Raw genomic sequence first — 27740 nt, 5'->3', positions numbered from 1 at the left:
CGCGAGGCGTCGGAAAACGAGCGTCCCGGTGCTTTAGTATAGTGACTACATGACACGAGAGGAGATGCCGACAGCCCGACCCCCTAAGGTGCTTCGCCCCTAACACAGACGCTGCTCGGCGCAGTTCTGCTGTAAGGGCGAACGCGCAGCATAATTTGATGCAGCCAGCCCTGGAGCGAACGGCACTTCAGACGAACCAGCAAGTAGACGCTTTCACTGCGAAAGCCGTCTCCGCCACAAATTGGTTCGATCGGTGGCCGAAGCTTGGTAAGTGGCGGTTCTGTCGGCGCGGAGAACAGCACGTGCACTTGCGTGACCTTGAGCGCACGAGGCGCTTCCTTGAAGGTCAGAAGTTCGCTACCAGGTGTTTCCTGGGTTCGTACCTGGAGTAATAAGCTTCTCTTAAAAGTGTATATCAAGGCGGATATTCGCCAAGCTCTGTTTGGAGGTGAACGTGTTTGCGGACATTCTGAAGGTACCGCTGCACTTGCTGCAGTCTGAGGCAGAGATATTCGGAAAAGTAGTCAAAGGTTATCTAAAGCATGATCGCCGCTGTCGGGCAACGGAGGATCGATTTACTTTCATATTGGACAGGTTGGACGAAAGAGTCGTTTCCAGTGTTCAGCGTTTTCGAGATACAGTGCAAGTTCATACGGCTTCGGGGTGTATTTCATGGAAGAGCGCACGGGTCTTAGGTGCCTGGAAGGCTACTGATGTCTACAGACAGCAGTGCATACGGTACCCGCTGTACGTTTTGTATACAACAGCAGAGTGCCTTTCCTTATCGTTCTCATAATGTTTTACGTCGGGGAAGCGAGGTCATTGCGAGAGATATGCCGCGACCTTTGAGGCAAGGTTTCCGTGAGTTGGTGCATGTATGTGCGCTCTTACTGAGGAGTGAGTGAGTGAGTGAGTGAGTGAGTGAGTGAGTGAGTGAGTGAGTGAGTGAGTGAGTGAGTGAGTGAGTGAGTGAGTGAGTGCGTGAGTGAGTGAGTGAGTGAGTGAGTGAGTGAGTGAGTGAGTGAGTGAGTGAGTGAGTGAGTGAGTGAGTGAGTGAGTGAGTGAGTGAGTGAGTGAGTGAGTGAGTGAGTGAGTGAGTGAGTGAGTGAGTGAACCGTGCAGGTTTCCCGATAGGGCGGTTGTGCGTCAAGGGGTAAGAACGAAGGACGGACGCTGTTGGTGATGGCCTGTAGACGGGACGACCCATGCGGATTCATGGAATTCCAGCTTCAAGAGTAGCGAAGAGTACGTCCATTATATCCACATCTGCGGTCGTTCTACTCTCTAGGGCACGCAGTGTTCATTCATGTGTTGAGTATACGTTCCTGAACATGTGCTGAATAGAACCGAAAAAGCAGCCGAATAACTTTGCAGAATATTGTCGCGATAAGATGACGAAAAGGACGAAGCTGTGGGTAGCGCGGGGCTGATGGCTGCCCTGTACATAATGTAGATTGATAACTTCGTCTTATCGTTCGTCTCACCTTTGTCCTGCCTCCACGCAACAGGTTTGACAGGAAGATATTAAGTTCTTCATAAACGTTCCACCGATCTGTGAACAACGGCGTCCAGACCATGCTTACATTTATCATAAACTGAGTTACGGCAACTATGCTATCTATGATAGAAAAGTAAGGATTGTGTGGACGCCTGCACATGCCTACATGGAGGGCAACGAATTCGCTCACAAAAAGGCCATATAACTTGCCGACCAAGCCTCGGAGGACGTGTATAAACTATACACCACTTGTAACGCACAAAGAAATGACACATTTGAGGCTTAATCGACACACTTTCCCGCTACCTCACCCAAACCTCACAAACTTCCGGAAGACCCCAACACTCAGACTTCTACAAACAAACACTTTACCTCATCCAATGAGGCTGCACCGGATATCCCCCCATATCCAGCAGAATGCAGATACTACCTACAGTCAGGTACACTCGCACATATTGTCATAGAGTGTAGGAAAAACAAGCACCTAGCTCCTCTTCCCCGAACCCCAACGCTCAAGAGTAGCGAGAAATACTGCTCTGCAGCCCCTGCCTCTTGGACCTCATGGGAGAGCAGCCGATGCTGGGACGGCTCATGGGTTCCTGAGGAGAGGGAGCCAGTCCTTCAAGAACAACATAAATTATTTCAATAAATGCTCTCTCTCTCTCTTTATCTCTCTCTCTCCCCTACTGAAAAGTTCCGTATATACGGAATTATGGGAATACGGAGTACATACGGATTGTTGCGCCCCCAAGCGTAATGAATGTCGATATTACTTCCAACAAACACGGGAATTATATAAGTTCGCACAACATGAACGTTTGGCACAGTTTTTGTGTTTTTATCTTCCATAATAAGCAAAATGACGCTCCGTATGATTTCCATATACTCCGTATATACGGAATTCATACGGACAATGATTTCGCGGTTCTAGTGATCATACATACTTAAAACAGGTGTCAAATTTTTCGATAGGCATGCACTGTTTCATTTTCATGTGCTTCTCAAAAATCTTTCTCGTTTTGTGGCGGCTTTGTGTAATGCTAGCAATGTACTCCGCATTCCCATAATTCCGTATATACGAAACTTTTCAGGAGAGAGATCTTTCTCTCTCTCAGTTCACTACCTCTAAATGGGGCTGATCAGTGGGGAGATACAGTAAGAGCCCGTGGGAGGAGGGCGGCGTCACTGCTGCGAAGTGATTTTGGAGGCTACGGTGCGACTGGGTGTCCGCTGACGACGTGTAGGGGAACGATAAACGCAAGTTTCTGGCGTGGTCGGATGCGTTGCGTGCCTTTTAACAGCGAACCTGTTCTTGGTTGAGGCTTTCATGGGACGATATGTGGTAACGCGGCGCAGCGACGCGGAGAAGGCATAGCCTAGCGAGGAGGAGAGCAAGCGCCAAGCACACGCGCAGCAAGTTATTAAAATTCTCGAACGAGACGTTTATATAAGCAAATCATGTCTAAGGCTTAAGCTACTAAATCTGGTGATAATGTTTACACTTGTCAACATTGTTGAGCAAAAAGAAAGCATTAAGCATATGTAAGGCCCGTAATCAATACATAGGTGATATCTCCATTGTTCTTTAATTAAAAATACATATATGCTTGACTTTTGCGACGTCAAATAAAAAAAATACGCCGAGAATAAACTAAACGCGCTCGCGGCACCCTCTTGTGGCAAAGTTAAAAGTTCAACAACCAGAAAAGGTTCCAATCAATGGCGCGAGCTGCAATAAATTACGCTCAGTTGTTTGTCAGCGCTTGTCTGTGTCTTCTTTCTTAGTCCTCGTCATTTGCGCTGTTTTGTAAGTTCAGAATGAATCAACTGGCCCCACTCGAAACGCTAATTAAGGCACTGAAGCTGGGCTATTTTGTGTACACACTGCTAGCCTAACAAAGGCTTCGGCAGAAAAAGTTACAATAGCGAAAAGTCAACAACACACGATCATCCACAGATGGCTCAACGAGTATTGCGAAAGGCCTTGAGCTCCGTTTCAATGCAAGCTTATTGATAAAACAGATACAAAGATGTATACAATGCCTCTTCTTCGCGATGGCAGAACTCAAAATTAAAAAAAAGCAATATATTATGGCATAGTAACAACAATTGGACATCCTTGACAGAAAAGAGTCGAGGTACGTACAATCAACAACCTCTTGGGGTAACGTATGCCATTCTCTGATGGCTTGCGGAAATATGAGTACCCGAAAGTGTCATTTAATGGAAGGTTTCTTTTAATGAGACGCTCGTGATAGCTGATGATCGATCTTGCAAAATGCACGTGTGGGCTTTGGATCCGAATACTCTGCGGTATCAGCATACATGACAAGGTCCTGACACGAATTACTCGATCATTCGCACTGGGAGGAGCATTGAGAATGCGCCAATGTAACAGGGGTTTCGGGGGCGTTGGTGTACTGCAGGCAGTTTCAAGCGGCATCGGGCGGCCTTTGCCTAGCTTATCGACCACTAGCACTGTTCGCGTGGGGAACACCTGAACTTAGGTCCTGCGGAAAATAGTTTGTTCTCTCTCTCTTCAGGTGCTTCAGTAGACGTTCACGTCTCCGAAAGTTGTCATCCGTTGACGTAATCCCTAGCATCCACTCCGACTCAGTGTACCGTCGACGGTCGGCGATTCAGAGATGTTGATTGCTTGGGAGTACCAAAGACAGGTAATAGCCACCAACAATGTAGCCCAAAATGTATTCTGGAGGGTGGGGGTTCAAGATGAACTCCTTGAAGCCAGTCAGATAAGGGCTTCAGTCTGTGGTCAGTTGCGTCGTGCCCTTTTGTACCCGGGCCATGCTATAGCCAGGTTACATGACGACTTTGCACCATGCGCTAGAAAAAAGGGTCCAAGACCACCCAGTGTTGGTATGGTGTTGGTATGGTAATTTCATAGTTAAACTCTGCCAAATAACACCTTCACGAGGGATAAGATTGATTATAACCTACACGCGCGCACGAAATATTCACAAAATAGAACGGGCAGTATAGTTTCCGTAGGGTGTTTTTTTCTCTCGCGCTGCAGGTGTCGAGAGTACGAAGTTACGTATGAACTGAGCACATAGAACAAAAACAAGCGAGAAATGATTGAGAGTATGCTATCTGAAAACAAAGTTTTACTCGTAAATTTTTACTTCTGTAAATTCGGCACGCAGAAATTGCGCCCAAGAGTGCGAACGTTCGCATTTCAAAGGCCGTTAGAACCTCAAAGGATGGTTGTCGTGCGCCTTTGACTCAAATGGCATTTCAAACCAATGGGTTTGAAAAACGTCGTGCACCCGCCGTGGTGCCTCAGTAACTAAGACGATGTGCTGCTGAGCACAAGTTCGCGGGTTGGAATCCCGGCCGTGGAGGCCGCTTTACTGATGGAGGCGAAAAGCAAAAACACCCGTGTGTACGAGATTTCGGCGCACGTTAAAGATCCCCAGGTGGTCAAAATTAATCCGGAGCCCTCCACTGCGGCGCGCCTCATCGTCTACGTTGTGTCGGCACGTTAAACCCCACAATCATCATCATCATCAGGATAGCTTAATTTACACTGAGCTTAGGAATGCCGTTCGTCTGCTGCTGTCCTCGATAACACCCCTGTTCAAACCGGCTTAATCGAGTCAGTTTGGCTTCAGAGATAGGACGATTTTAGTGCCACAGAGATACCATTTGGAACTTGCGATTGCTGGCGCCAACACTAGTGCATGAGGAATACCCGCAACACCGCAGCCGCAGCCCCGGATAGCTTCCATGTGGAGGTAGTATACACGCGGAAACATCACTCGAAAACCTTTCACAAGCAGGACCTAATGCTTTCTCAATCCCACACGCGAGTAGCCTTGAGTTTTTTTAGCGGTTTTCTTGCATAACAGCTCCACAAATAAAATGTTATGACGCTCTGCGTTGAGATGAAACATGCAAATATAGCTCCTTTACTTCGTTGCCTCCAGTTCCAGCGGATGTGGCTGCGCACAGTTCGCCGCTGAATTTTTCACTCGTGCATTCTCTACACCACTTCGAGTGAACGAACGATAGCAACGCCACGTACGTCGTCTCTCTTTTCCAGCTGGGTAACTTGCCATTCGCTGATTTTACTGCCAGAGTTTGAAAAACGTCACAACATGTGAAACGGAACTTGCGGATCTTTTTACCCGAATAAGGGAGAGGGGGTGGGGGAGAAGAAGGTTTTGCAGTGGTTTGGCTCTCATTTAGAATTCGCTTGCAAGTGACACTAACCAGCTGTCGTTGCTTAAATTCTTCTGTGTTGGGTTCTTTTATCCGACGTGTTCACAATCGTATACGATGACTCTCTAGCGATGTCGAGAACAATGGCAGGCAGGCCGAGATATGCACGTATAATAAATCCAGTCACGAAAACAATGCTGTCTCAGGGCTGTCTCCAAGGCTTTCAGGAAAAGAACAGCTGGTTCCTGGAATACGTTTGTGCAGCGTTTAGCGCGCCGAGTCAGGGGTATACGCAAAGTGATACACGGTTATATTAAACCTCGCGATCAAAAAAAAAAAAATGCCCAGATTTTAACCACACGCACCGAATATTGGTAGCGACACACTTTACTAAAGAATCAGGAATTTAAGTTAACATACGTTACCACTAAAACAGGTACGGCAAAAAGCGACGAGTGTTGACGTATACGGTAGTGGGATTAGGATGATCCTCAAAGGACGATATTTCATGCGATACATCCTAGCGTTGCCGCAATATCCAAAACCCGATCGTGGTCATGTTGGATTTTGTGTATATGCGAGTATTGGCGCAGGGCAGACGACTCCACAGACGTACACCCTCTGCCAAAATTTTCAAGGCCAATCCTAAGCCTTCTAGACCACAAAGAATTCAAGGAATAGGCCTTACCTTTAAATGTGACAAACAATATTCTATGACAGTGAGAAATAAAGGTGTTTTTTCTAGCTTTCAGGCATGAAGAGTTTCAGCCTCGCTCGGGACGTAAGCTTGTACGTTGGATTATTTGCGGCCTGCGCGTTCCCAGTTTGACCTAGAAACTTTGGAGAAAAACTCTACTACTCAGGCATTAACGTGGCAACTTTGAGCTCAAACGCCCCGGAAGATTTGTGTCAGTTGTGTGGGGGCATGTAACATCAAAACACGTATCATTCGCGTCGCGAAATCTGCAAGCAGTGATGAATTTTTGCTGCACCCACTGGACGTTAAAGCCGCCCACAAAACGTGAATGCAAGACCCGCAAGCGTAAATTATGATCAGCTAAAACTCGCGCAAATGTACGCATTGGTCAAGCATGTAAATCGAGTCAGAGGGGAAAGAGGGCGGGGGGAATTCAGGAGGGGCAATAGCGCACACAACACTCACATCGTGCACGAACTGGCTATGCACGTCTGCTAGTCACGGTGCACTTTTACGGTAAATGCAGTGCGATGAGCAAGATGAGATCGTGAGGTATTTTTGAGGGCCGTTCTACACTACTTGTTTGGAGCATTCACTGGTTAGTGAATGCTAATTAAACGCCATGTTCTTCTGCCACAGGGTTGATTTTGAAGTAATAGAGAAAAACAATACTCGTGGTCGACTGTTTATAATTGCTTCTTAAAGAGCAGAGGAGCTAAGGGTGATCCCTAAAGACTGAAGAATTGGGATTTTTTTTTTCGTTCCAAATCCGCCCTCACCTGTACGCATGCGCCGTGATACCCAGTCGCGGACAGACGGCGGCAGACACAAACCGCAAACGAGTGCTAAACTATTGAAGGCGGTCGCAGTAAAAATAGAAAAATATATGTTAATCTCCCTTTACGGTATCCGCATACACACACGCACAAAGACATTTGTGGGGCGAACGCCCAAGACATCTGGGGAACCTTCGGATTCCCCATGTATACGTGGTTCCAAAATGAACTGGCGGTTGATGGATACAATAGTTGTATATTGAAGATGATGGCAAAAAATGAAATACGGGTAGAGCAAGCGCTGAAATGGACTGGAGGGAAAAATTTGCTCGGCTTAGCGCAGATAATTTTTTAGTAATAATGAGGTGGCCGAGCGAATACAAGCACTAAACCATCGCTCTAACCGAATCGCTTTGTTAGAATCCTCGATTTATTTGAAGGTTTTTTAGCAGTCCCAACTGCAGTTCGAAGAAAGCAAATAATCCCGCTTTTATCGCAGTGCTGCTTATAGCGAAGTCAGTTTCCTGGCCCGGAGAATTAGTTACAGCGAGTTTACTGCATTGTAGTTCATCCAAGAAACCGATGCGCGAGATAAACAAAATAACGCTTCAAAAAAAAAAATCCCTAGCAGTAGGGGCATCATCGCCTCACCAGGATTCATCGATTGTGGGCAGCCGCCGAACGCTCTTGGTAGGGTAGTGTTGGACGCCCATGACGGAAGAGGCTCCACCGTCCGTCTAGAAGCCGACGACCTTGCACTTCAGGTAAGGAGAAGCAATGCCCCTCCTTCAACGCACTTACGCAACTGACCAAGACCGGCACCTCGTCAACTTGCGTCGGGCGCGTCGTTCGGCGCGAATCACCGGCTGGGAACGAGTGAGCGCGCGACGCCACGGCGACATCGACGATGCCGTTCTCTTCCTCCCCTCTCGCTGCTGTTCTCTCTCTCTCTCTCGGAGTTTAGTGGCATACAGCACGCCTGCGCGGCGCACCAGTTTCGCGCGCAGCGGCGAACCTTTCCCGCCGACTGAAACAACAGTTTAGTGCTTAGCTCGCGCGCTCCCGGAGCGCGCGGGCAGTATGCCTCCCGCGATAGTGCCGAACATTTACGATGTGTCAACAGAGCAAGGTTGTTCTTTCTTCCACGACAGGTGCAAGTGCAGTGCAGTTAAAGCAGGCGCTCTGTTTGCTGTGTTCGTCGCTCTTCGGCTGCAGCGATGCGGTCCATTTGTGCCTCCGTGCGATCTGATCATCCGGTGTAATAAGTAAACATCAGTCAAAAATCTGCAGTGGCTTAGCTCGGCCATGCCAGGATATACGTAGCGTGAGCTAAGGTTCAGCTCGTTATTCTTAGCTTTCCTGGTTGTCTAGGATTAGCTTGATTTGCTGCTTCAATGGCACACACACGGTATACGCACTGTGTGACAAGTGTATATTTATCAAGCGGCTCCGGCGCAGCGTCACCAATCGCCCCAGAGCTACGCTGGTTCCACAGGCTCACGGCGGTGTTGTTGCGACGCACGAGCCATCGGTTCCACACCCGGCCGCCCCTCGCATGATCATCACGTGGACCGGGCCGCCACGTGCGGAACGGAGGTCGGCGAAGACGCTGGGCGCGTGGGGTGCGTGAGAGACGCCGGGCAGCGAGCAACGTTCTGTGCACCGTGTGACGTCACTTCTCCTCTCGCACGCGCAGCACGGCTCTCCAGGAGCCACGCGAAACTGCTCAACCTCAGCCAGTGTATAGCTCACGCTACAAAACTCAACGCGCTTCCACTCTGGGAAGAAGACTGACCAGCGAAGCTGGACGCAGTCCAAAAAGTGCACGAAACAAACACATTGTTTGAAATTTGCGATTGACAATACTTCGTAGCAAATTAGCTGAATGAAACTTTCAAAGACTCGAGCTTTATTCTAACAGACGAACATGGGACTGTCCGTTTCCCCTCTGTCCCTCATTATGGACACCTCTGTGTAACGCACCAACTCAAACGGCTCGACCGTAGACGACAGCAGCGAGTGAGCATTGGCCCGTGAGACGTCTGCATTCAAATCTCCCACCAGCACAGCGGGCATGTCATCGGTGAGGACATGAAGCCTGGCAGCGCGTGCATGCCCCCCTCCTTACACACGCCACCCACGCACCCATAAACTGGTAACCGGTGAAGTGCGTCGGTGTTACAAGCTGAGAAGTTGCTCCTCATTCGTGAGGGATTCGCAGCTACTCGACGAGGTGAAACTTGAGAGGGAAACGGCGGTGGTTGCACGTTCTGAGGCAGGGATTTTCCGTTGTTTTCGCGCCCTTTCGCCTTTCTGTGTGCGCCGCAGCACAAAAGCGCGTACACAGTGCGCACAATCGGCAGAACGGCGCCAGCGCCGTTATCAGCCCATTGCGCAAGTTGGGAAAAGGCATCAGTGGTAGTGAGGGGCATAAAACTTGCGAAAGATGCACCAGCGGTGGCGAGGAGGAGCGTAGAAGCGGTGCTGAGTAAAGTGGCTTCACCGGAATAAAAACCGGGGGTTAGCAATATACAGCTTCGCTGTAAAAAGTTTGATCGTGGGTTTTAAACGTGGATTATGGGGCTGAACGCTCCGAGCTGTACACTGTGAATTGTACCGTAAAGTGTAAAGCTATGCATGAATTTATACTCTGAGGAGATCCTCACACGTGCACCAAAATCTCGAAACACGACCATTCCCGTTTCTCGCTTCCGTACGAAAAACGGTGCGCCGCGCGGAGGGTCGAGCCCGCGACTTTGAGAGAACGCCTTATCCACTGGGCCACAGCTTTTTTCTTTATTGCCTTTGGCCCACCGCGTTTTGTGAAAGGGGGGGGGGGGTGGCATCAATACTCTCACCTTTCGACGTCCGTTTGTAGCGAAATGAGGAGATACGCCGACATTTTTATCTTGACGTTTTTATAGTAGATATATATTGTTTCACGAGTGGACTATTTCAGCATTGTTGTGGCGCTGTAGTTGGTATGCGCTACCTGATAGGAAAATTTTCCCCGCGAGCGAATAAGAAGAAGGAAGCTATTTTGGACCGACGGAGGGCTCGCATTCCACGCTCTCCGGCGAACCGCAGCCAATCCTGTGAATAAATCCTGTTTCATCCCTTGATCACCTGATCATCCCCGTAACAATATTAACATTTCCCCCTATGATTCGTCTGCGATTCTGACCGACGCAGGTGGCAGTTACGAAGAGTTTCAACATTCGTAACACCGAGGGGGGAAGTAATTTTCAACAGTTTCCCCGTTGTTTGGAAGGAATAAATTATCGTAATCGCACGTAAAGCCTATGTTTACGTCCACCCGAGCTGGCGACGCGCAGTTCGTCTGGCCCTATGAACTGTTTGTGGGTTACCTTGACATGACCGTAAATGCAAATATTCTCTCTTGCATACCTATATGGACTATTCTATTTCACGGACCATTCTAATTTATTCTAGCGCGTACACCTACAGGCGTCTACATGTAGGCATGTATGCTTGCTGTATGTATGTATGTATGTATGTATGTATGTATGTATGTATGTATGTATGTATGTATGTATGTATGTATGTATGTATGTATGTATGTATGTATGTATGTATGTATGTATGTATGTATGTATGTATGTATGTATGTATGTATGTATGTATGTATGTAGGCGTGCACGTATGCATACGCATGTGAGTTCACCGAACTTGGCCACGCATCAACTCCAGCTGCTAGAGAATGCGGTAAATCACGTCCCGGAGCTTGCAAATGAAATTGCAAAATGAATGCAAGCGGTTCTGTGTGCATTCCGCTTCTGAAAAAAATGAGCCGCTGTTTGTGACCGTGTCCAGACACAACTTGACTATCAGTATTTGTGATCGCATCAGAGCTATATGGTTGCGACTAGATAAAGTATAAGAGTAGAAGGAGAGCGACAGAAAGATAGAGAGAGAAAGAGAGCGACAACGGCATTTAATGACACAGGAGAGGTTAGCTTAGCTGGCTAGGCCACATGAATGCAAGAATTGGCATTAAAAGCGAGAGTGATGATGACGATGATTTTGATGACGACAATGTGCACGTATGCTAAGTTATTTTCAGACGCAATTCAAGTTTTGTACTCCGCAGCGAAGTCACCAGAGCTTTGGTCCCACAGGATGCATGTTTAGGACTCGATCGGAGGCCCGACACGTCACTCAGATGCAACCTCACTGAAAGCGGCTGGCTTAAGCACTTATGAAGGGCATACTGGGAGCTGAGAACGCCGCACATTCACATACGGGATAGTTTAAGTAATCGTGTTCGTCACAAAGTGGACACAGTGGCAAGGCAGTCGGGTGCAGCTTGAATCACAAGTACGTTGTGTATGTGACCTCAAACCCACTGACATCGTGCCCACGCCACTCATTCAGCCGCTGCGCGCTGTACAACCACTTCGTCATGCTTGGAGAGTCCATGTGGCATCTTGAAGCTACGGTGGAGCTCTGCACAGGGAATGGGCTCGTAATGCTACCAAGCGAAAGTCGACTTTAATCGGTGATTCTTTTAGGCAATTCTTCACGCAAAAACTGAACTTTTCAACATCAGTTTTTTTCTTTTAAATCAGATCGGTACTTCTGGCGCACATAAGTCATGTGTTATAGATGCAGCAGTGTCTGCCTTGATGTTTCCTGTTACTTCACAATGCGTGCGGAGTCAATCAAGTTGTTCATGATGCTGCGCCTATACAGCTTGCAGGTGCAAGGCATGTTGGCGAATACAAGCTGATCTTTCGGGTAAGATACCAAACACTGAAGTGCCATCCCAACACGCGCGAAGATTGCCCGCTGGCGTGCTGGTAGCTAGGTAATGAATGCGAAAGCAGCGCACACTGCGTTGGGGTCGGTGATTGTAGATGTCGTCCTTTGGCTGAGCGGAGCGCTGAAGGTGGTGCGGGATGAGATAAACCACATCCCTATCGTATTAGGATCGTATCAGGAATGCACCAAAGCATCAAATCAGGAATCGTCTGCGGGTGCAGACGATGCAGACGGCGCAGACGACACCGGGATCACATTTAACACTGCAGAGGGCAGCAGGCAATTAAGCATACCTGTTTATACAAGTGAAATCAGCACACATAACGAGCGTAAATACGGTAGATATCCATTATAACGAAACCACTTCATCCTAAATGTCGCTGTAGTCGAAATGTTTCATGGTACTAGCTGAAATGTATGGAGAGCAAATGATCTCTGATTTGAAGGAAGTATTGCTTACAACGAAGGCAGTTTGCCGGTCCATAAGACTTCGTTATAACGATGGTTTACTGCATGTGAAACCACAAATTGGTAATAATAATTATCAATCAATCAATCGTGTTTATAACAGTGCCCAGGAACAGCAGAAGCCTTCGTGAGGGAAAAAAAGCAGCACTGTAGTACATCAACCGCTGACAAATAAACAGTCCGTGACGAAGGCCAGTGAGTCAGAAACAATAAAAACTATAGAGAGATTTAAAATAAAGTATTGGCATTCCACAAACATTATACAATACATAGAGACTATATTGCCTGGTCGATTGCGAAAGACGTCTTTCAATGGGCATAGCAATAGGGCACGGTAAATAAGACCAAGATTGTCTTTACAAGTAAGGGGCAACATGAAGCTTCAAATAATAATAATAATAATAATAATAATAATAATAATAATAATAATAATAATAATAATAATAATTATTATTATTATTGGCAGCTTATCTTCTCACTTCGCTGCAAATGTCGTCAAAAAACGATGTCTTCTGCCGCCTGTGCCAAGTAAATGTCTCTTTTCTCCCCCTCGTCTATCTTTCACGCTCTTCCCCTCTCATCTCACTTCTCTCACGATAAACACGGTGGAGGTTCAGGGAAGACAATTCACGTTTCCCGCCTTCCACGGCTCGCACGTGATCTGATCAAACCTTTCGTCACGGTTGGACTTCTTGGAAGGCCGCCAGGAGGTCGTGCGTGAGCGCTTTTTGTACGTTTTCCTCGGAACATTGTTTTCAACGCGTAAAAATAAAGCACCCATGGATTTTTAGTCAAAAGAAACTTTGCGAATACCAGTAGTGCATTGATGTTTTGCCTCAAATGTGCCTAATTTTTTCTTACTGCTGAACAATGTTGACATGGATGAAGAGGTGTTTCGAGATATAGTGGTTTGAAAAGTTTTGCCTGTATAAACTTCTCGTCAAAGAATTCATTTTAACTTTTGGCCGGCCGCCTGAGTCGAAGGACTGACGGACCGACAGACCGACATACAGACAGGCCAAAATTTTTGTGTTTAGGTAGCCGAAGAAAGACTATCGTCTTTAATAATGTTAATAGTAATAACTCCCGTATTATCACTGCTCATTTATTGAAATAAACTGGGTGCGACAAAGGGATTCCGAATTTAGCGGTATGCGCTCTGTGACCTTCTAGCGCTCTTTTTACCGGATTCCAAGTAAAATGCGCTGTTGGCCGTAAATTAGCTGCCACCATTATATTTCTCAGCTGCAAGTTCACTTCGCGCCCACTACTAATTCTCCATAGTTCTCGAAGGAGAGTGCGTCGAACGCCTACACTAGTCCTGGCGCAAGCGAAAGACAATGGAGCTGAAGGCTAAATGAAAAGTTTAGGCAAAGCCGCCTTGACCTTTTAGCGAATAAGCTCAGTGGGAAGTTTCCTTCAATTATCCACATGTATACACTCTGCCCACGTGGAGGACTCGCCGCTTTTGTAAGGGCGTTCCCGTATCGGTCATTCACATATATATACGCCCACCCATCTGTCACCGCGGCACGTCTCTAAGCGAGAAATATTTCGCCCTAGTACGCTGAAGGCTGCGTTCTAGCCATGTTTTTTAAAGACGATAGTCTTTCTTGGGCTACTTAAACCCAGAAATTTTGGTCTGTCTGTATGTCTGTCTGTCCGTCTGTCTGTCTGTGACTCGATTCAGCCACCTGGCCAAAGTAAAACTATGCCAGCGCAATAGTCTTATATAGTCACAGCTAAATGTGCCCGTCTAAGTCCGGTGTAACGTTCATACTTGTCAATATTGTTGAAGAACAACAAGATATTATGCATATATAAGACAACAAATTAATACAGAAATGATATTTGCAGCGTTCCTTTATAAAAAATCGTACTTGTTTGATTTCGGCGAGATTAAATACTTCATCAACTGAAGAAAAAAATTATCACTCCGCCGTCGCCTGCTGTCGCCGGCGCCATATAGCTTCTGGCGGCATTTGAAGACATCAAGTGGCAAGAGTTACGAAAGGTTCCACTAAATAGGTTCCACGTTCTGCTTAGAACGCACGTGGACTAGGGAAACGCGGTTCTATAAACGTTGAAGTAGGGCGCCTCGATTAACACGCGTCTTCGCCGTACGGCAGCGTTGGCATCGAGACACCCGGTTTGGAGCAGTGGAACGCGGGAAATTTAAAATGATTTAAGCAAACCTTTGGCGTCTTTACCTTAGCGCGACGCAACAGGAACAACATGAGAGGTGAGCGGGAAAGCGAAGGGCGGCATTTACTTGGCAAAATTCGATAAAGACTATCGTCTTTTAACGACGTTTGCAACGAAAGGAGCAGATAAGCGGCCAATTTTTTGTGTGGGTGCGTGTGCGTTTGTGCGTGCGCGCGTGCGTGAGCATTATACATAATTGGAATCCCCGTTTGTGTGCATCTCGTCAATGCGAGGTCACATTAACCAACTTCAGATGTAGGGTCCCCCAGCTGGTCTTGCTTCCTCCGCCCCTATGTGCCATTTGCGGTGAACATGAGACACAAGATCAATTCTTGTTACATTGCCGTGGTATTACAATGGTCAGACAACGTCACCTTATCAGGCCATTAGAACGAATTGGACTTCCTATCTCCATGCCCGTACTACTGTCGCTGGGGGCCACATCACTGGGTTATTGTCACAGAGGGGTGGCTGCAGCCATTCATGCATATGTGTCCGAAATCAGGCGTCTGCCCTGTTAGCCTTTATTATTACGGGTATGTTTTCTCAAATTCAGCCACAACTTTCAATTTTTAGATGCGAAGCATCTCATGCTCGGGGCTGTGTCCCTCCCTCCCTCGTTGTCGCTGTCCGCCGTCCGCACTCTACTGCGCATGCGCGTCTCTTCAGCCCCATCAGCGTTTGGGCTGACGTCAGCGCAGTCCACTATAAAAAGAAATAGTTAGGCGGCGCCCGGTTTCGATCCCACGACTCTCTGACCGCAACGGGAGGTACGTGGCGCTCTTCCCACTGCGCTACAAACCGAGACGGGAGCATGTGCTACGAACGCGCCTTATGTCCTTCTTCACTCATTCAAACTACGTCAAGAAGCTACTGATACAACGAAGGCACGCGAAGCTGAACGTCAACGGAAACGACGAACTGAAAACTAATGGGAACTTCAGTCGACCCCATGGCTGCTTCGCATACTACTTAGGGTTCACCTACGGGAAGATGGTGTAATTTTTAGCCAATTGTTTTTTCTAATCTCGCGCTGTCACCATGGATGCCAACGGATAGGTATCTACTTTCAAGTTGTAGGCGGGTGAATGAGCCCCCTTCTTGCTCGATTCCTGGCCAATCCCCCGCGTGGGTATGCGTCATAAGACGCGGAACAACAACTACACAGCGCGAAAAAATACAGCTTTGCTCAATTTCAAAGAACTAGCCTTTGGTAGCTTACGCAGCTCCATCCCAGCCACGAAAAACATTGTTGCACCGGAAATGACGTAATATGGCCCGGTGTGACGTAATACGAACCAGCACTAAAAACGTACTTAGCACAGTGTTAACTGCTCGTTATCATCAAAGTGATACGCTCAAACAGGACTAGAAGACCGACTATAGAATCACCCAGTCACTTTTGTTAGCGGTGGCTTTGGTCGGCGGCCAGCCATTTTGAACAAGCAAGATTCCGTGACGTCATAAAAAATCGCTGGAAGGTGACCAGGGAGTGCCCAAGCTTTATACGTTTTATTTATATCTCGATTATTTGTTGGCAGTTTGGGATAAAGTTGGAATCATTGCTCCCCGTTCAAGGCAGTCTTTTTTTATGAACCAATCTTGTTGTATTCACTGCTACTTTAAGCGTTATGAAGAAGGCCACTGCCGTTCTCCGACTTGGGGGAAAAAAAAAGAGAAAGATCAGTCAACGTCCGCCGGAGGCCTGAGAGTCAGGGTAGCTTTGAAAGCGCGGCGCGCGCGCGGAAATGTCAGGCGTCGCCATTATAAAAGCAAGCTATAAAGCCGCTCGACGAGCAAGCATACATGTATTTCTAAAAATATTAGAGAAGCGGTTACTGCGCACGTGGATCCGTATCTGGAGCAAACATGTGGCATCACATCAACAACACGCGGAAGCAGTATAACGTCAGCTGCCGCGCTGGCAGCCGTTGTCACTACGGACGTTGCTTCCGGGTGGGCTTTTATCAATTGCTCCCGCATACAGCGCAGTTCAAAACAGTGCATAGAGCAAGATTAGTGTAAAATGCAGCTCGAAAATGTTTCACAGTACTCAGGGGACGTCTTCACTGAAAATACATCTTATATTAGGGACGAAGCCCCTTAGCTGCTCGGGCTGTTGGAGTCTCCCGTAGTCGTCGTCGTAACCGTCGTCTCATATAGTCACGGTACTAAAACACCGGGACACTCGTTTATGCCTCCCGCTAGAGAGCTTCGTGCTTCAAAGGCACGAGACTTTTACAGCAAAGCTGTATACCTCTACCCACCAACGGTTTCATCTCCGTTGGCAAAAACGCCAAGGCGCCAAGAATACGCTTACACACTGCATGCTTCGCTCCTCCCAAGGTTTCCCGTTAGTGGAGATGACCCGGGCTTTTTTTTTTTTTTTTTTTAAGCAAGGGCATTGCGAGGGACGCAGCGAAAAACGGTGGGAGACCAAAGAAGGGTGACTACAGTACAAACGCTGTCCTGTACTGCTGTCCTGGCCTGTGTCCACAGGACAACGTTTGTCCTGTAGACACTACTATTTGATCCGCACGTCCGCTTACATTCAGTTTATTGTAACTAACCAGCACATTTTTGTCAACTTTTGCCAGTCAGTTTTAAAAACCCTCAAAGTCCATTTCATTTCACGAGAAAGCTGGTTGAAACGCGGAGCTTTCTCTGCGCGAAACTAAGGGGCGTTTGCGATTGATTTGTTCGAATTCGATTTATCTTAGAAGTTCGAGTAGCTTAGAGTATGAGCACGCGCTTCGACTGTACCGGAATGACGTAATCGGATAGAAGTCGGCTTCCCAACGCGTTTGACGGAGGTTCGATTCCAACCACGGGATGCTGCTGAGCACGAGGTTGCGGGTTCGATTCCCGGCCGCGGGGGCCGCTTTTCTGATGGAGGCGAAAAGCAAAAACGTCCGTGCGGACGAGATTTCGTCCCACGTTAAAGATACCCAGGCGGTCAAAATTAATCCGGAGCCCTCCATTACGGCACGCCGCATCGACTGCGTTGCGGCGGCGCGTTAAACCCTACAATCAATCAATCAATCAATCAATCAATCAATCAATCAATCAATCAATCAATCAATCAATCAATCAATCAATCAATCAATCAATCAATCAACTAACAACGGGAAGTGTTTTTCTGCGTCTTGGCGTGCTTCACGTTTCATCATGACCATCATGTTTCCCTTGTGGAATCCCATTGTGGAAAATTGGCTTTTCTGCAGTGCGTTTCGGTGTTACAATCTACGGCGGAAGTGGGACATAGAAAGCTTCGCTTTAAAAATGACGAGCAATTCCACTCCAGATGTAAAGGAGGATGCGAAGCTTTGCATAGCCCATGACATAGGGGTGAAACAGAATTTAGGTTCCAGGTAGGAGCAAATTTTATTTCTCTTGAGCTTTGACGGCGGTCAAACCTATTTAAGGAAAGCCCATACATACACGCACACTCTCACTTTAAGCCAACGCATCTAGAAACTGGTGCTATTCATAACTAGTCTTCCCAAAGCGCACAGCCAAGTAACGTATAATCTTGAAGTCAAACTCACGTTTTCAATGGCGTACGGGTTTGCGGTGAGCGCGTGCTAATAGCACACACACCAGAACCTTCGTTTTTCCGACGCCTCGCGCTTCAAAGACACGCGTGCCTCGGCAATTTTGTAGTACTGCTTGTAGTTCTGCCGTCGAGCGTTACCAGACAATTAAGCCCGAGAGCACGTGAGCGGGCGCCTTCTGCGGAGCACCCTGGGTCGTCCAGGCTTGCACGTGGTCTTGCGCCACGTGAGGAGCCCGCAAAAAAATACAAAAAACACCGAGCGCACGTGAACGTGCGCCTCTTGAGGAGCGCCCTGCGTCTCCCAGCTCGACCTTTCAGAACACTGTGCCCAGCGTTCGTGGCGTGATCTCTGGCGTGCTGTTATTCTCGCCTGTTCACGTGCGCTCGCTCCTGAAGTGGGGAGCACAAACGCCGAGTTGGCGAAGCCGGTTCCTGCCGGTTCTAGCGCGTGCTAAGCGGTCCACTTTGGGAGAGATGTGAAAGGCTGCGGACAAAACGATCCGGGCCTGCCAGTCAGGGAGAACTTTCAGCGGGAAGTTAGTTCGGGAATCGATGTGAGGTACAGCAGCTGGGTTCTCCTACGAACGAAGAGGGGCCGCCAGCTCGGCTGTTTCTACAGCCTTGCACCACTAATGCAAGCTGCGCCAATATTTTAATGCGTAGCATTCTGCCGAGTACCCCCAACAGCCAGGAGAGTGTATAACGCCCCGCATTTCCACAAAAGTGCAGATTTCGCGAACCTTCCAGCTGTAATGATTATAATAGCGTAAATGGATATACTTGTTCGAGCGAAATATTGAACAATTGAAAAAATAACAAACAAATATTAAAAAAAATACGGAAAATGGCAAAACGTCTAATAGCGCATGGCATTTCCACAATGTTGAACATTTCGCGAAAGTTTCGCCTGTAATCGTTATATTAGCGTAATTGGGGGTGATTGGCCAAACAGAATTTAGAGAAAAAACCAGAAACGTAGCTGAAAAAAACTCACACTCAAGACAGGCGGCGTAAGAATGCTACGCATTAGTAGGTAATTCTCTGAATTTCTTCAGAATTTTTTCGTTGTTGTTCTGTGACTTGAAAAATACGTGGAACGTTCCTAGCCATATAAGCTTCGCTAAAAACCGTTTAGGCATCTTCAGCCACATATGCTCCCAACGTGCTCTCGTGGCTAGGGCCCGTGCCGCCGCGGAAGCCACAGGGATATAGGGACCCTCCTTGACATCTTAAAGGGTCTGCCCTTCAGGCCGTCCCTATCTCTCTTTTGTAAAAAAGGGAAATAAATGTTTTCCACCAACACCACCATCCAAGAGCAATAGTCACTCGACGTACAACAAGTAGTAGTAGTAGTAGTAGTAGTAGTAGTAGTAGTAGTAGTAGTAGTAGTAGTAGTAGCACTCTTACAGGTGAGGGAGGCCAGAGGCCCGTTTTGGGAAGCGGAAGGAAAGGGGGAGTGCGGGTGGGGAATGCAGCGCTTTCTACGGGGACGTGGCACCTTCGCAGGGACCGGAGTCGAGCCCAGCAATACTTGGCCGTGCTAGGCCACTTTGATGGAAAATAGCCTATCATGTGCAGTGGAGCTTTCTCCATGGAACGATAGTCTACGGGCATGCTTCTGGGATCCTTTTTAAGATGTAATGATGTCTCAGCGTGCCACAAGATTATACAATTATGCGTCTCTCGCGTATTGTCAACGCCTCTTTAGAGCTGCATAATCGAATAGTGTAACCGTTTCTTCAACACAATTTTCCCGAAGTAGGTGTGACCACGAATAAAATCTCGACCGCCTTTGCACGAGCTCTTCGTTTGAATGGATATCGTCTCCGCTCCTAATTGCAAAACAACACCTGCGACAGCCATGTGTTCGGCGGCTCCCCTGGACCAGCTGTACAGACATTCCGCAGCTGGCGATAAATTTCACTTTTAAACGGGCTGGTTAACCGGGAGCGATATGCGGTCGTCGCTTTGTTTAGCGCAGGTTTCAAAATGCGAAACAGCTTTGCATTTTCAGGCAAATCTGGTGAATTCTCGTCTGCTATTGAACGCACAGAAATTGGCGCGGTCGACGTTCACTTATGGTCTTCATGTGATCCCTGTAAGGCGAGGGAGAACTTTAGAAAGAAGCCTCAGCGATCAATTAATTAATTAATTAATCTATTGATGAACTGATTGATTCATTTAATAATTGATTGACTGATTGATTGATTGATTGATTGATTGATTGATTGATTGATTGATTGATTGATTGATTGATTGATTGATTGATTGATTGATTGATTGATTGATTGATTGATTGATTGATTGATTTTTTGCATCGGGATGGTGGAAAGCACCAACCTCGATGGGCGTTTCATAAACAGTTCTTGTAGAATCTCTTTCAGCAGATCAGAGCTACATCGTTGTCGGCCTGGTGCAGCCGGCCAGGGGAGAGTCTGCTTGCGAGTCGTTTCTTCGCGTCACCTACATAAAAAGGCTGACTGAACGTGGCATAATGTATCTCAAGCAAACCTAAACACCACCTAACATAACCTATGGCCGATCTAAAATTGATTTCAACGTAACCTAATCAAATGTGACCCAACCATACCTGGCTTTTTTTTAATTTAATTTCATCAGAACAGCCTGTTGTGACGGAACGACCTGCAAAAGGAACACGTGGTTGATACCTCTTTCATAGGAATCGGTAAATTATGAAAGTGAAATTTGCCTCCACAGGAGCAGTTGAATGTTTATTCTGCATCGATATGAACTTGCACACCGCTATTTATATTTCGTCGGTATGGCACCGTCAGACTTATTAGCATTAGCCCTCATTCACACAGCCGTCACCTTCTCCGTCACGGCACCGACACGTCAAGAAAAAGCGACAGAGACGTAAACGGAGTAGCGTTCGTACTGGAGCTCTCCGTCAGAGTACAGGGTCGTCTGCCTAGTGATCTATTTAGCCTAGAATTGAGCGTGCTTAATCAGAAAAGTAAAGAAAATGGCTTGTGCTAGCTTTTCGCTAAATTTAGCCGTAAAAACATGTTTTCTGATTAGCTGGTTTACCTCGGGGCATGGTCTGGTCGCGTTGACGGGACGGAAACGTAGAGCTCCGCCTCCCGTCACCGTCGCACCGCTTTCGGCGAGAAATCGCCCGAGAAACCGTCGCCCATGACGGAAGACGCTGACGTGACGGTGACGTGACGGGGTGAAAAACGGCTGTGTGAATGAGGGCTTCGACGCTTGGTTGCACACGCCGGAGCACTGCGTAAGCCCGAATGAAACCACACGCGCTCGCAAACCATGCGAACGAAACCGAACGAGTTGCCAGCGAATCGTTTGTTGAAGTCACGGTCCGCTGCAGCGAAAGAGCATGATTTGCGGGACTGTCTTGTAGGTGGGCTCGGTGAGCGACGACCTGCTGGCGCGTCGCTTTGGCAAATGTGCGACCACTGCGTTCCTGCTACGTTGAGTGTACGGCAGATGGTTGCGTTGCGACGAGCTCAGCTGGCGCCAACTGTTGGCGCTCATTAGCATCGTGATGCACTACTTCGCTTCACCTCTCGTAGATGGCAGCACCACCTAAATGGTAAAGGTTATAGGAAATATATATGGCGCGTTCTCACAGGTGTCCGCACTACAGCTCATAGTCCAGTTCGTAAAGCGCCTCACCCCCCCCCCCCCACCTCCCCGCCCATTGCGGCGGCGGAGATCTAGGCTCGAATCCTGGCGCAGCCGCGTCAATTGAACTTTTTCTAGCGATGTCATTTCCGTGACGGATATGACGTCAGTCAGATTTTGGTGGATCCCGGCATAAGAGAGCTTCGCGTTAAAAGATTTTCCTGCAAACAAGTATCTTTAATGGCCTCCGGCCAACCTCCCTTGGCTGGCATCATCGTCGTCATGTGCCGTGCTTCATAGGCGCATGCATTGCTTCGTCCTCTTCACCTTCCGAATCATGGTGATGGTGGTTTAACTGCTTTATTGATTGGAGAGGTTGGAAGTGAATGTGCTCCCGGCTAATGGCAATACAGGGTCATTGACTCGGCTATACAACTCCACAGTGCACAACAATTTCGTGAATACTAATAGTTGTCAATAAAATGTCCTCCCGGGTTGGTGCTCACTGAGTCACGGTAAAAAGCTAAACCGTCACCTAATACTTTGTCGCTATTGCTGTAGAGGTAAAAAAACACAATCAGGGCACGAACAACCTTATTTTGAAGACCCGCATCAAGCCATGGTCTTAGTAGAGATGCTAAGCACACCACACGACGATTATCCAACAGGAGTTTGTTGGAAAGTTCACGTCTTTGTCGTGAATATAATGGACAGTCTAGCATCACGTGGGAAACATCTTCCTCGGGCGCTCCGCATGCACAGGATGGTGAGTTTGCACAGATAGTTCGGAACAGAAACGACTTTGTATAAGCCACACCGAGTCACATACGGTGAAGCAGAGTTTCTACATTTCGTGGTAGCTCCACGTTCAAACGGAACTGTAAGGCTGGGTCTATTGCGTACAGCAATGACCGCTTCGTGTCTTCGTCAAACCACACCTCTGCGGACCGTTGCTCACCCAGCTTCCGTACTCATATCAGCGAGGAGAGGAACGGTGAGCTCGTCGCCGTCGTCGTGCCCCTGTTTGGCGAGTCTGTCGGTTGTCTCATTTCCTTTTAGGCCGCTGTGGCTGGGTACCCATTGGAAGTCTACGACATGCCCTTTATCACGGGCTGTTTGAAGATGTCCCGCAATCGTAAGAGCCATTATTCGGTACCCACTTCTGGCCTGAATATTTGATTGGAGCAGACGTTCTGGCTTAGAGTCTGAGCAGACAACCCACCTAGCACTTTGCTGCCTCGTGGCAGTAAACTCTACAGCCTCTACAATGGCACAGAGTTGTTCTATTAAACGCAGCCCTGGATGGTCGCTCCTGTCTTCCCCCCGACACTCTAATCTCGTCCCTGGCGGTCGACGGATTCCACAGTTATACATTCTCCGTATCAGTTTGTAATACCGTCAAGAAGCTTGACGTTTTGCAGTTATGTTTGCTGCGGCTGTAGCCCACCGGCGCAGCCAGTTTCGGTTTACAGGTGTTCACGGGCAACTGTTACAGTAATACAGACGGTGTTCGCATAGTTAAAAACACTGCAACGGGACCCTGAATTCATAATAGAAAACAATAAATTTTAACAATTAACCAAGCAATACGTAATGACGTACACCTCGTTCAAAAAGAAATCATTTGCACAGACGAGTGATGTGGGGGTCACTTAAACAGGCGTCTGCGTTACCTGTGCGCCCGCTGCTCCAAGTGTGTCGAATGATTTGGGGTTCGGGCTTCGGTTTCAGTGCGCTGATCACAGTTTCCTCACCCATCTCTTCTTTCCCTCCAGTAAGAACCCTTTTGAAAACGGCGCTGAAGACGGGACTAAGGAAGTAACAGACGACACAAGCGCTGATAAACAACTGCGCGATTTCAATTCGCAAGAAAATATACATGAAAAACTAAGGGAAGAGAAGGAAAGAGACATAAAAAAAACACGAAATGAACCAAATGAAAGGCAGATGACGGTTATCTGGCAAAGCCTACAACTGGTCCCAACCGATCAGTCACTCAAACGCACCACTGCACAGCGCTACTTACCGCCACAAATTGAAATTTTCCCCGCTTTTTTCAGTATCGTGCACCTGAGGTACGAACCGCGTCAAGGCTTTCAAGCAACGCCATCGGTTTAAAGTGAAATGATTCAGTAGTTTACGTGAGCTTGAGATGTCGCGCCGAGTCGTGGGAAGTAAGTATGACGATGCATACTATAGGCACACGAATGTAAAGAGGCAGCGAAAGAGCTAAAATATGGTGCGCAGCAAACGCCCATTCCAAGCCTTTCATATTCTTTGAATGCTTCCCGTAAACCTGCATATTTTAACTTTTTTCGCAGACAGTGATCAACCGCTGTCGCTTTGCGGCACCACAGCAAAAGAATAAAATTCGTGATCCGGTTTTCTCTTCACAGAATTTCAGCATTTTATCCCCGAAGGTAATCAAAAAGTACTTACTAGCATCGCCTCGTGGAAAATGGCGACTTTTCTGGCTCTTTTTCAAATATTTACATAAAAAATGGCGAATTTTTTGGCTACATCCTGCAATTCCCCGGCGACTGCAATTCTCCGGTAATTCTGGTTACTTCCACTATATTTGACGAAAGATGGTTCCACTAAGAAGTAGTGCGTGAAACTAATGAACGAAAAATTGGTTAGATTTCATCAATTAAATAGACGTTGAGGCAAAGACTGCGGCGAGGCGAAGCGCAATAGGGGCGGATAAACTACTAATCAATATTTTTGCCTAATTCGTGTGATACGAAAATGAGTTTACTCTCTAACACGTTGATTTACATAGCTAAAGTGCTGATTTGTTTAACTTAAGGTTCCCCATATATTGTAGCTAAACGAGATTCAAATACCCTGATCCTTTGAGCTTGAATAGATTCACTGAAATTCAACCTCCAAAGATTCGCTTATAAATTAAGTCAGAATACGCTTACTTAATCTTACTCAATGTGTACATAACATGTACACATGCTCTTGCAAGATCTATACATCCATATACACCTGCATGAAGTAACAAAGCGTCCAGAGACACATGTTATTGCAACTCCGAAATCTAACAGAGTAAACTGATGGTGATGGTTGATGTTAAATGGCGTAAGGCCAACATGGGCAAAGAGCGCCAAAGAACGAGTTATTTAATAAGTGATACAAGGGTAAATACTAAAACCTATGAGTAAAGCAAAGTGAAACGAAACAAGAGACGATTCGGATGACTGTTTTATCGGGCCAGGATGATTACGCGTGATATGACAAGAGCTGCAGAAATTTTATCTCAGCTAAAAACGTCGGGACACGTTGACTAGAAAACATTGATTAGTCAGCTGAAAAGTGTGATGGGTGCAGTGGAATCTGTCATCTGTAGAATTCACGGAAATGTTTATGTCGTGCTGTGTCAAATATGCCTTGCTTGTTATTAGGATGTGGACTACGGATAGGCCCTTCCCACACCCGCTACACAGGTTTCTTGAACATCCAGTGAGCAGGTGTGAGTGTGTTATATGTGTGTGGCATATCTGTAACAACACAGTAAACTATAGGTAGGTTTAAAAGCCATATACAGTATTTCGTACACTGGACGAACACTTGATATGTCAGTATTTATGTTCATTCCAATGTATTTTTTTCCGAAGTGTTCCTAAGCACCGTAACCATGCCATTTCAATGTTTAAAAGTTTACAGTAGCCGGCCGCTCCTTTGATTGGAACTGACCTCACCAGTAAATCGCTCTTTCTTGTCTCGCTCTCTTTCTCCGATAAGACTTTTTATGCCCACTGGCATTGATTAATGTGTTTCTGGTAGTACACGTTGGTTCTAATCCGACTGAATGAATTAGAAATTACTAAAAAAACAGGCTGGGCTGGTCGATATGTTTTCATATTAAATGTTGCTATAGCCCGAATACATACAAAACAACAATGCCGCGGCGGCCGCTTTCCTGATGGAGGCGAAAAGCAAAAACGCCCGTGTGTACGAGATTTCGGCGCACGTTCAAGATCCCCAGGTGGTCAAAATTAATCCGGAGCCCTCCACTACGGCGCGCCTCATCGCCTGCGTAGCGTCGGTGCGTTAAACCCTACAATCAATCAATCAATCAATCAATCAATCAATCAATCAATCAATCAATCAATCAATCAATCAAAATAACAATGGGCGGGATGGCGCTGATTTTGTCCACTTCCGTTTTATGACACAACTTCCGCTCCGCTATAATGCGGTTACATGCACTCGTAGCTGTGTTCAGAGTTGTAGTGTGCATTCGCTAATGGAAAGCAAAATGACGTTCGCACTTACCCCAAAAAGATGCCCTTCGCAACAAGGAGACAGGGACGCCTATTAATGACTTTGAGGGTTCGCCGCCGATCTTCTTTGTATCCAACCGTACGACACAAACTCACCGACGTTCATACACATCGGTCATACATAGTTCGAGCGTGTGACATCCGGCCTTCGATAAGCGCTGCTTATCTTATCAGACTTTTTCTGCTGCTCTTACCGCAAAGGGTACGCCGCAAGCCCATTGTAAGTGACCCGTTGCATCCTTCGAACACACTGCCTTTTGTATCGGGTTTTTCAGCTGTACCTTCCAAAGTTGGTCAGCCCCCCCACCCCCCCCCCCTCTTCTAATGGAGAAAACGCCCGTGTGATCAAGATTTCGGCGCACGTTAAACATCCCCGGGTGGTCAAGATTAATCCGGGGCCCTCCACTACGGCGCGCCTCATCGCCTGCGTGCGTATAGGCGTTAAACCATACAATCAATCAATCCTTCTAAAGAGGATAGTCTTTCTCGGGATATGTAAACGTGCAACCTTTGGTCTGTCGGTCTGGGAGTCGATTCTACCAATGTCTTTCTTTGCAAATTTTGGCGGATTTAGTCGCCGAAGCTACACCCGGGCTATGAGGCTCGCCGTAGTGGAGGGCTCTGGACTAATTTTGACCTCCTGGGTATCTGTAACGTGCGCCGAAATATCGACAAACAGGCGTTTTCGGTTTTCGCCTCCATCAGAAAAGCGGCCGCCGCGGCCGGGAATCGAGCCCGCGGCCTCGTGCTCAGCAGCACAACGCCTTAGCCACTGAGCCACCGCGGCGGTTCAGTCTATTATATCGACCGCCCAAAAACAAGGGAAAGATGCATCAACCAGAAGAATATATGAACAAGACCAATGCGAACTGCTAAAACTGCTGCCTTGGCTCATTTGGTTACGCACTATTGCCAACTCGTGTCTCCCAACTCGTGCTTCAAGTGACTCATCTGAATCGACCGTACACGCCACACCAGTGGGAACATCGCCCGTTGCGGCCGGGCTCGAAGACACGCAGCACCACCATTTTCTCCACTATACAAAAGCACCAGCACACATCACAAAGTTCACCAACACATCATAAGAACGTGTGTTCATTGCAAGTGTGAGTCCGAACAGCCTGATTAATACAGTTCAAAACCGTAACAGAGGCCTGAAGGAAGACGACGCAATGCGCCTAGTGCGGGCATTCGTCGTGTCGAGGGTGACCTACTCTGCCCCGTACCTCCAACTAACGAAGGCAAACAGAGACACCCTGAATACGATGCTGCGTAAAGCAACCAAGCAGGCAATGGGCCTGCCAATCTACTCGTCCACGCAGAAACTGCTGGACATGGGTGTCCACAACACGGTGGAGGAGCTGATCGAGGCTCACCTGTCCAACCAAAGGGTACGGCTAAGCCAAACGGAGCACGGCCGGGTCGTCCTGCGGAAAATGGGATGGCAGATAGAACCACTGCCAACCAAGGCAGCCCTTCCCGAGCAGTGGAAAGAGGCCATTCAAATCAAGCCACTCCCCAGAAACGTGCAACCGGGGAAGAGCGAAGGGAGGCGGACCGCGCGAGCCAAGGCCCTGGCTCGACAGCTGGAGCAGAACCCTAGGGTACTCTACGCGGACGCCTCTCTCAGAAATCACGACGACCGAGCAACGGGGGTAGCCACGTCCATCGACAAGCT

General features: G+C 47.6%; 1 protein-coding gene across 2 annotated transcripts in view; it reads right to left on the bottom strand.

Annotated features, from left to right (window-relative positions):
- The window catches only part of LOC144149815 (equilibrative nucleoside transporter 1-like), a 150668-nt gene extending 124495 nt beyond the window's left edge, over positions 1–26173 (bottom strand). Inside the window, exon 1 of one of the 2 annotated variants that reach the window (XM_077681474.1) lies at positions 26055–26173. Coding sequence is in view for 1 of the 2 variants with exons in the window: in XM_077681471.1 (XP_077537597.1) it covers positions 7805–7866 (62 nt within the window). In the remaining variant the exon portion in view is untranslated. Of the gene's footprint in view, positions 1–7804; positions 8040–26054 lie in introns of those variants that run through there. The other variant, XM_077681471.1, reaches the window with a different exon arrangement.
- Positions 26174–27740: the final 1567 nt, after the last annotated feature.

The sequence above is a fragment of the Haemaphysalis longicornis genome, unplaced genomic scaffold (assembly GCF_048455015.1).
Source record: "Haemaphysalis longicornis isolate Haplotype H1 unplaced genomic scaffold, Haemaphysalis longicornis Haplotype H1 scaffold_8, whole genome shotgun sequence".
Taxonomy (NCBI): domain Eukaryota; kingdom Metazoa; phylum Arthropoda; class Arachnida; order Ixodida; family Ixodidae; genus Haemaphysalis; species Haemaphysalis longicornis.
The sequence above is the reverse complement of the archived record's forward strand: the minus strand, read 5'-3'. Positions and strand labels throughout refer to the sequence as shown.